General features: G+C 35.2%; 1 protein-coding gene and 1 long non-coding RNA gene across 2 annotated transcripts in view; one reads left to right on the top strand and one right to left on the bottom strand.

Annotated features, from left to right (window-relative positions):
• Nucleotides 1–380: 380 nt before the first annotated feature.
• Nucleotides 381–1,424, bottom strand: LOC116075808 (olfactory receptor 6C74-like). The gene has a single exon (XM_031349200.1). The coding sequence runs from the start codon at nucleotides 1,413–1,415 to the stop codon at nucleotides 477–479; it is 939 nt and encodes a 312-aa protein (XP_031205060.1). The 5' UTR covers nucleotides 1,416–1,424; the 3' UTR covers nucleotides 381–476.
• A 7,374-nt stretch (nucleotides 1,425–8,798) lies between these two features.
• LOC116075772 overlaps nucleotides 8,799–10,584 on the top strand; it is a 12,005-nt gene continuing 10,219 nt past the window's right edge. The window contains exons 1-2 of the long non-coding RNA XR_004112714.1: nucleotides 8,799–9,117; nucleotides 9,361–9,423. This is a non-coding gene — a long non-coding RNA (uncharacterized LOC116075772). The remainder of the gene's footprint in view (nucleotides 9,118–9,360; nucleotides 9,424–10,584) is intronic.

Here is a 10,584-nt window from a genome sequence, read left to right as displayed (position 1 = left end):
TCCCAAGTGCTGGGACTAAAAGCATGCACCACCACCGCCCAGCTCATTTTTTTTAATTGTTGGAATTGGGTATCAAAACCAGGCCTTTTGTGTAGGGAATCCATCTACTATTGAGCCAGTCTCTAAGTCATAACTAGATACTTTAAAAGACAAAAGAGACATTGGAAAAATAAGATCAGTTTCTCTTAGTTATCTTTGAAAGACAACATGAGTTTTAGGAAAAATATTTGGATTTAAAAATATTAGCTTATATAAACTGGAATCATAACGCATTAGTAGTATGCTGGCCTAGCAAGTATAAAGTTATGTTTGATTAATTCCATGTCTCCCAGACACATAAAAGAGTCTTCTATTTTCTTGGAGATGTAAAAATGAACAACAACAACAAAAACAAATTGAACCAGATTTATCTTAGGAATAATTGATGTTATTTAAATCTCCTTTCTTCATTTCCTTCATATACTGAAATAGTACACTCATTTATTTGAGAAAGATGCAATTCTGTGTACTGTATTAATGAATGCCTTTTTCACTTGCTGATTCCTCAAGGTGTAGATAAAAGGATTCAGAAGTGGAGCCACTGAGGTATTGAGCACAGAAATTCCCTTGGAAACAGATACTCTCTGCTTGACTGATGGTTTAACATACATGAAGATGCAGCTCCCATATGAGAGTGATATCACAATCATGTGAGAAGAGCATGTAGAGAAAGCCTTCTTCCTCTGGCTGGTTGAAGGGATTTTTAGAATCGTCATAGCAATGAAGGTGTAGGATATGATCACCATTACCAGTGTGACTAAGAGTGTCACCAAAGCTGAGACAAATGCCATTGTCTCCAGGAGCTGTGTGTCTGTGCAAGAAATCTGAAGAAGTGGAGTGGTGTCACAGTAGAAATGATCAACAATGTTGGAAGCACAGAAGTCAAGATTCAAGCCTAACAAGAGTGGTGGAAAGATGATTAAAAAGCTAGCAAGCCAACAACTGAGGACCAGTTGCACACAGACTTTATTGTTCATGATGGTCATATAGTGCAGGGGCTTGCAGATGGCTACATATCTATCATAGGACATAGCTGCAAGCAAGTAAAATTCTGATGCTCCAAGAAGGAAAGCAAAGAACACCTGAGCGGCACAATTGTTGTAAGAAATGGTTTTGTCCCCTGTTGCCATAGTAACAAGCAATTTGGGTATGCATGTAGTAGTGTAGGAAATCTCTAAGAAGGAAAAATTCTGAAGGAAAAAATACATGGGTGTCTTCAGGTGAGTATCCACCAGTGTGAGTGTGATGATGGTCAGATTGCCAGTGATGCTGAGCAGATAAGTAAGAAGTAGGAAGATGAATAACACAACTTTCCACTGCGGGTCATCAGTCAAACCTGCTAGGATGAAAACTGTCACCGTGGTATGGTTCTTCATAAGGTCTAATGGAAGAGAGAGGAGGTGGGGAAGAGGTTATCACTACAGAGCTGTACTAGTAATAGGTCATGTTGAAATACTATAAACATTGTAAAAGCCAGTTTTCAGATAGAGCAGCATCTCTAAGGAGGGCTATATTAAGAAAATATAGTACTTTATAGCTTAGAGGTAGCTGACAGAAATTAGAATATTAATTTTTAATATTCCTCTAGAATAACCTATATTATGATTTTATCTGTTTATCTCTTTTATGTGACTAAATTACCAGGAAATTAAAGATGCTGGGGTCAAGAAATGCTGTTTTGTTTCTTGAGAATACAACAGAATTAGGATGACATGCCATATTTCATTTTCACTTAAAGAAGTATAATTGGATACAGTATTATATGTTTTCAAACAAATCCAGTAACCTTATTCATTTGAAGCATAGTGGTCTATATTGAGAAAGAGGTGGGGGGAGGTAGGAGAGAGACAGAGAGAGAAAGAGAACATCCCAGGTTATTTACCTCATTTAACTGTTTAAATGTCTGATATTCACAACAGCGTCCAATTTCAAAATTGAAAGTGAATCATTGGAGTAATTTTTTTATATACTTTCTATTTCTATGTCTATTGTTTTGATTTCTGTTGTTACCTTGTATTGTGTTGACCTTGTCTTTCAATACCAACTCAGTAGGAAGAGTATTACATTATCAAGGTATGAAGTAAGATATTTTATTTCTTTATTTATTCATTTATTATTTACTATTAATTAATTGATTTATGTTGGAGTAAAAGTCTTACTATGTAGCTCTGAGTGTCATGAAACTTACTATGTGTCATCAAATGCACAAGAACCTGCCTGCCTCTGCATTTTCGTGCAGGGATTAAAGGTTTATCACACTACAGCTGGTTTCCATTGTGGTTCCTTTGCTTCAAGTACCAAGAAAAATGAATCTGTAGATACAAGATACAAGAGAAAGGAGAAACATGTACATACATTTTTATAGACTTGTATGAGGTAGGAGTACTGCAGCTGCTTACAAGTCTGAGGCATAGGAGTTTTAGTGAAGGGAAAATGAGCTTGAAGAACACTTTTTCAAGGTTAAATAAATATAAATTAATAATTAAAGCAATTGTAAATTTTTAAATTTAAATTTTTTCCTTTTGTAATTCTAATGCTTACATTTTCTGAGTTATCTTATGAATAGATTGACATCATAAATGCATGACCTACAAAAGAAGAGCATTATTTGGTAAATTAATAAAATAGTGTATTATCAAATAACATGACTCAAATTATAGTTGGCAATTTTCCCCTCACAAAATATTGAAACCTCAAGCTAACATTCAGTTAATGATAATTTGCCAAAGTATTTGGCTAGTAAAGGAGACCCTGGACTTGACAAGAGACAGAGGATTATAGAGAGAACAGAGGAAAGGAACAGAAAGAAAAGGAAAGGAAAGGAAAGGAAAAGCAAGAGCTGGAACAATAAATAATGATATTAACAAGTAGGCATAGCTAGCTCTATCTTCAAAATGGCACTATTAATAAGCAAAAATGCTTAAATTTATGCACTTTGTAAACTGAGATCTAGTGTGAAAAATAATATCTCTTGGAAAACTTCTCACCTTGGATATCTATCATCAGCACATAGATGCTTTCGTTTTAATTAAGGGCATGATATCTTCTGATAATTCTATTTGCCTTAAGGATATTATGCTAATTAGAAACAACCTCTAATGTATATATTATTACTAATAGAGGTCACAAATAACTAAAATAAGGTATCCAAGTACAAAGTAAATTTAAGATAATATCAAAAAATATTTACAGGAAACATTTGGATTCTGTGACAGGTATTAGAATGAGAAACAGAAATGGGACAAAATCAGATAGGAGAACTGAAGCAAAGAGCAGGGTAAACCCACAATCTACTTAGAAGCAATAAGGAGAACCACTTTTATTGGACATTATTACAAGGTAAACTTGTAAGAGATACATTCATGACTCTCCTCATATTCAGAGAGTCATGAATGTATTTCTTACAAGTTTACCTTGTCTACACAAACTACCACAGTGTTTAAAAATATAGGAATCCATATATCTAAACCACAGAAAAAATTACATAAGATCATTTATTTATCCAACTTCAATCAGACATACCAACAATTCCATAAAATACTCTGATAAAAGATAGAATTTACATTCACGTTAAATCTATTACTGAACTTTTAAAGAATTGTCTCATCCATTATGAATATCAGGTTAATTTAGAACAAAAAACGAATTTAGTTCCAAATTATCAATACAGTAAAAAGTCTTAATCATCTTATTTTCTTTTAACTAAAATTTAAAGGTGATTAAAACGTCAATGTTTTAATGGAAAATTTTTCAAAAATACATTAAATATGCCTAGCAGAAAATAATTTTAAAATCTAAAATGTCAGTTTTAGAATCCCAAATAAGTATGTTAAAAAATTCTGCCAGGCAGTTGTGTCGCACGCCTTTAATCTCAGCATTTGGGAGGCAGAGGCAAGTGGATTTCTGAGTTTGAGGACAGCCTGGCCTACAGAGTGAGTTCCACGACAGCTAGGGCTATGTAGAGAAACCCTGTCTTGAAAAAAAATGAAAAAAATCTAAAAGATATAAATATTTATCTGAAATACAAATACTCAAATACCATAAAGAGGCCACAGATACAGTCACTGACATACTTGGACCTGACTCTTCATACTGAATGTTTTTACCAAGTTGCTGATATGAACATAGACACTGTACTCCACTCTGAATGTGTCTGACTTGAAACCACAATATGTGGTTTGTTTTCCTCACCTATTAAGACAATCTTGTTGATGATTTCATTAGCAAATGTTTTTCAGGCAGTATTTTGTGTTAAGTCCTCTCTTTACTGCAGCGATGAGGTCCATGCATTGAATCATTTTCTATGTATTACTCTCACTGCCATTCATACAAAAATGAACTAAGCATAATCTTAGGGAATTTTTATGCTTATACTTCCTAAGGCAAAACCTAAAAAGATGATGAAAATTCTCATGAGAATTTGATCTTCATAACATTTCCCAAGGAAACAACACTTTTCATGTTATCCAGATAATCTGTATTTAAAAAAACAAAATGTACTTTAGGAAACTAAACTATCTCTAGGGACTTGAATGGAGATTACTTTAAGCAGTGTCTGCTATAACATTTAAGAAAGCAGTTATTAGTGAAGTTCCTAAATTAACCTAATTATTCATGTGTCTGTGTTAGGTTTAGATAGCTTCTCACAACATTCATGCTCATTGGTATATCTTAGGGCTCCCAATTCAGTTATATGCCTTTAATAAGGTTTATAATACAGTTAATTTAATCAATATATTTAGACAATAAATTATGTGTCATATGCAGTCCTTTTCTCTGACTAAAAATAAGCTGGCAAAGATATTGAGAGGTGATTTGCTTGAAAAAAAAAATGAATGGAGAAATGTGTAACCTGGAAGGAACTGGAATGGTTGGTGAGGCCTTTGGTGTCCATCAGTCAGTTAAAAGTAAACTCTTGAAACCATTTAGGTGTTCATGAGAAGTACATTTCTTGTTTTAATCAGGGTTACTATGGTGCTCAAACATCATGACCAAACACTTCCTCCAACAAGAACACACCTATTACAACAAGGCTACACCTCCTATTAATGCCACTTCCTCTGGGCCAAGCATCTTCAAACCACCATAACCTGCTTTCTTACAGAACGGAGGACCACCAGCCCAGTGTGGTACTATCTATAATGGGAATCTCTCACTAATTAAGAAAGTACTCAGTAGGCTCGCTCATAGCTCGATCTTATGGAGCAATTTTCTCAACTGAGGATTTCCTCCTCTCAGAGGATTTTAGCTTGTAGTGAGCTGAAATGTATAATGCAGCTCACTACAAGCTAAAATCCTCTGAGATTCTCCAAAAGTCTCAAGAGAGTTCTAAAGACAAAAATGTAAATTTCTTTCCATGCCTTTAAGGCAAAGATATTCTTTACCTTTAATTTTACCAATCCAAAGGGTTCATGAAGCTATAACTTTAACCCCCTCTCAGTTACAGGTTCTTCACACAGGATTCTTATATGCAATGTTCAGTTAAAGGAGGAAAAATTTATTTTTATAGAATTTTATTTAACTTGAAATCCATTAATGTCCATTTTTTGTCTGTTCTGTCTGTTTTCAGTTTCTCTATCTGAATATTCATGATTTTGTCTTTCTTTTAGTGGAGATATTGACAACATGATTATATGATAAAAGATGTATGTGATAAATTCCAAAGGCAGAGTATAACTAAAGAAAATAATTTTACTTTAGTTAAATTTTCTGAATTTTGCAAGGTCAAAGATAAGGAAGCTTTACTTTTTAAATCATGACTAAAAACAGGATAAAGAGTGAGTTCGTGTGGAGGAGAGCAAACGTCCATGGTTCCTAACATGTTTCTGTGAGACACTCCTGAGGCTCCACCCTTGTGACCAATTTTTTTTATTCTATGTATATTTTTATTTTTTTGTTTTTGTTTTTTTGTTTTGTTTTTATTAGATACTTTCTTTATTTACATGTCATACTATATCACCTTTCCCAGTTTCCCCTCCAAACAAAAAACAAAAAACCAAAAAACCCCAAAAAAGCATAAAACAAAAAATGACAAGCACAAATCCCTGTTCCCTCCCCCTCCCCCTACTTACTGCTCCACCCCACCCTCTCCTGCTTACTGCTCCACCCCACCCTCTCCTGCTTACTGGCCCTGGCATTCCCCTACCCTGGGGCACAGAACCTTCACAGGGCCAAGGGCCTCTCCACCCATTGATGACCAACTTGGCCATCCTCTACTGTACACATGCTGCCAGAACAATCAGTCCCACCATGTGTACTCTTTGGTTGATGGTTTAGTGCCTGGGAGCTCTGAGGGTACTAGTTAGTTCATATTGTTGTTCGTCCTAAGGGGCTGCAAACCCTTTAGCTCCTTGGGTCCTTTCTCTAGCTCCTTCATTGGGGACCCTGTAATCAGTCCAATAGATGGCTGTGAGCCTCTCTGTGTTACTCAGGTACTGTCAGAGCCTCTCAGGAGACAGTTACATTAGGCTGGATTGGCCTTCCTTCTGTCTCTGCTCCACAGTTAGTCTCTGCAACTCCTTCCATGGGAATTTTGTTCCCCCTTTTAAGAGGGAATGAAGTATCCACATTTTGGTCTTCCTTCTTCTTGAGTTTCTTGTGGTTTGTGGATTGTACTTTGTGTATTCTAATCTTCTGGGCTAATATCCACTTATCAGAGAGTACATACCATGTGTGCTCTTTTGTGATTGGGTCACCTCACTCAGGATGATATTCTCCAGATTCATCCATTTCCCTAAGAATTTCATAAATTCATTGTTTTTAATAGCTGAGTAGTACTCTATTGTGAAGATGTACCACAATTTCTGTATCCATTCCTCTGTTGAGGAACATCTGGGTTGTTTCCAGTTTCTGGCTATTATAAATAAGGCTGCTATGAATGTGGTGGAGCATGTGTTCTTATTACATGTTGGAGCATCTTCTGGGTATATGCCCAGGAGTGGTATAGCTGGGTCCTCTGGTAGAATTATGTCCAATTTCCAGAGGAACCACCAAACTGATTTCCAGAGTGTTTGTACCAGCTTGAAATCCCACCAGCAATGAAGGAGTGTTCCTCTTTCTCCACAATCTCTCCAGCATCTGCTGTCACCTGAGTTTTTTATTCTAGCCATTCTGACTGGTGTGAGGTGGAATCTCAGGGGTGTTTGATTTGCATTTCCCTGATGACTAAGGATGTTGAACATTTATTTAGGTGCTTCTCAGCCATTCGGTGTTCATCAATTGAGAATTCTTTGTTTAGCTCTGCACCCCATTTTTTAATAAGGTTATTTAGTTCTCTGGAGTCTAACTTTTTGAGTTCTTTGTATATATTGGATATTAGCCCTCTATCAGATATAGGACTGGTAAAAATCTTTTCCCAAATTTGTTGGTTGCTGTTTTGTCCAACAGTGTCTTTTGCCTTACAGAAGCTTTGCAACTTTTTGAGGTCCCATTTGTCAATTCTTCATCTTAGAGCATAACCTATTTGTGTTCTGTTCAGGAAATTTTCCCCTGTGCCTCTCTAGACTTCACTTCCCAGCAGTGTGCTCTGAACTGAGAGGGACAAGACCAAGTAGAAGATCTTTTATTTCCAGTCTTATGCCACCAGAATGCTATGAGTTTGCAGTTAGGATGAAGTTGCCTGAAGGAATTATGATATACTCTTAAATTTAAAAATATCTTTTCATAATCATTTACTACTATAGTCTGGGCCTCTTTCCAAAATGATGAATTGAGAAATACATTTATGCAGAAATTGTTCTCATTGGCCAGAACCTGGGTACATGAATCAGAAAGAAATTAGTTAGATAGATGTTACTACTTTTTGCTGAACAGGTTGTGTTGAAGTTATTCTAGAAAATAAATGCATGGCTCATAATTCACACTTGTTAAAACACTCTATCAAAAATCTGATAACCAGTGATGTTTAAGTTTTTTCTATGTAAAACTAGGTCTTCTAAAATTTTATTTAAATGTAACCAATTCCAATTAGTATACATCAGCTTAATCTTTCCTCCTTTTATTCAGTCAATATATATTTCAAATTTATCTATGCATTATATTCCTAAAATTTATTTAATAGTCCCACTATATGGATATGCCATCTTTGCTTTGCTCTTTACCTCTTAAAAATGGTATTTACTAATTTTGTCCATTATTAATAATGCTTCTCATCATTAGCATAGGAAGATAATCCATTCTTAAAATATCATTAACTAATGAGAATATGGTTTTGTTTTTATACAGAAAGACCCCATTTACATCAATAAAAAGTAGTAAGATATTATCAAAAGTATCTATATCACTTACATTATAATAATGTTATGATTTGAAACACCTTCTATACACCTATGTATTCAAGCCATGGTATCCACCTTGTGTTTCTATTTTGGGAGGCAGTTTGGGAAACTAATGAGACAATACCTTCCCCCCATACCTTAGGACAGGTCCTTGAAGGTATCTATGTCTAGTACATTTCTATATATCTCTACTTCCTGTCCATCATGAATTGAAAAAAATTCTCTGCCATACGGTCCTGCCACTATGACATTATGACCAAGTGCATGAAAGAGGTGACCATGAACTAAATTAAATGTTGATTACTTTAAGTAAATTTTGTTTGATATTTATTCACAAAACCAAAGCAAGTTGAGAACTGGCACCAGAGATTTAGAATTGTTGCTGTGAGTGCAGCTCCCTGTTTGATTCTTAGAATTTTGGAACTGAGGTAGGATAGAACTATAAGAACAATCCAATCTCAAGAACATAAGGGATAAAGAAACCTCTTACTCTGGATACATAGTGAAGCTTTTGACAGCATACGATCAAGAATTCCAGCACAATTACCAAGTGTTTAAGACTTTGTCCCTTCCTAGTCATGAGCCAACAGTTTGCTAGGAATTTCATTTATTATAAGGAAAGGAAATGTGATAAATATCATGAGCAATCTAAGTGGCATCTGGTTTTATTTATCATATTTGAAGGTATCCAAGGCATCTCCTGAGTTATTTTGTACCTCATCCTTAGCAAGAGCATTTGGGTATTTCTTAGAACTCTTTTGAGTTGAAATCTAGACATCATCAATCAAGTATGTGGCTGATGGTAAGATTGACTTACTGTTTTACAGAATGCTATACCCACCCTTGAGTACCTATTACTTTCCCCAAGTCTTCTCTTGAGACCACATACTGCCCAGCATGAATTTTTTTACTTTCTTCTGGAGGGTTTCTCCTTTTTTACCGTCTTGAGTATGCCTATGTTTAAATACCTTTAATAACATTTCCAATTCTACTTTATGATGCTAGCAGATTCTGAAAGGTTTTTTTTTTTTTTTTTTTTTTTCAGCATTGAGGCCACAAATCAGGATTTCATCTGAAAGGTCCCAAAGCATTTAAGGAAAATTCTCAGGTTAAAGAAGATGGCTATATAGAACTGTGTGTCTTTGTCTCCAAACTGCTGACAGTTCTGGTTTATGGGTAAAATTTGGGACAATTTAGAGATGAGAGATAAAGACTAAAATTATATGAGAATTAATGAGTGATTCTCGTAGGATGTCAAGATATGTTGAGATGCTTAAAATACTAAAGGCTACTCAAGGGGTTTAAGGTAGAAAATCAGTACTATAATGAAATTTGTTATAAAGATTATATGTTACATTGTTATCTTCTTGCAAATAATGTCTCTACATCTTATGTGTGTCCTAGGACTTTTATAAGAGGATAAAATTAAACATTACAAGGTAATTCGTTTAGTAGAGGAAGTTTAAGAAAGCTTATTAGTTAGTGTGTGGCATGCTTATAGCTGGCTTTTAGACATTTGCAATGAGAGTCAAGAGCAAAGAGACTGGGAAAAAATGATCTTACAAGAAAATGAATGAGTTGTATGTTGTGAACAAGAAAGACCGATGGCACTAAAAATAACCCAAGCACTGTGCCAGGCCAACAGCTCTGCCTCAGGAGGAGTCAGTCCTGCTTGCATCAGGCAGTCCAGTTAACACTGGAGACAATCTTATGCTAAAAGACAGCATGAGAAAATAATCAAGAAGACTCAGGGCAATATGGCACAATCAGAACCCAGCCATACACTAAGCCAACCCTCTTCATACCCTAACACAGCTTAAGCACAAAAAGATGTCCTTAAATCCAATCTTATAAAGATGACAGAGGTCTTTAAAGAGAAAATGAATATATCTCTTAAAGAAATACAGGAAAACACAACCAAATAGGTGAAGGAAATGAATAAAAGTGTTCAGCACCGAAAAATGGAGATATACAATTAAAAAAAGAAAACCCATGAACTGAGGGAATCCTGGAAATGGAAAACTTAGGGAAGAGAACAAGAACTATAGACACAAGTATAACCTACAGACTATAAGAGATGGAAGACAGAATCTCAGGCATAGAAGATACAATAGAAGAAATTGACACATCAGTCAAAGAAATGCTAAATCAAAAAAGCTCATGATATAAAACACCCAGGAAATATGAGACACTATAAAAAGACCAAACAAGAGTAATAGGAATAAAAGAAGATTACCAGCTACAAAATCATAGAAGAAAATTTGTCCAA

Source organism: Mastomys coucha, unplaced genomic scaffold (assembly GCF_008632895.1).
Source record: "Mastomys coucha isolate ucsf_1 unplaced genomic scaffold, UCSF_Mcou_1 pScaffold4, whole genome shotgun sequence".
In the NCBI taxonomy this organism is placed as follows: Eukaryota; Metazoa; Chordata; class Mammalia; order Rodentia; family Muridae; genus Mastomys; species Mastomys coucha.
The sequence above is the reverse complement of the archived record's forward strand: the minus strand, read 5'-3'. Positions and strand labels throughout refer to the sequence as shown.

Bases quoted from the DNA above. Each gene is read 5' to 3' on its own strand.
- LOC116075808 (XM_031349200.1), bottom strand. From the start codon at position 1,415: ATGAAGAACCATACCACGGTGACAGTTTTCATCCTAGCAGGTTTGACT.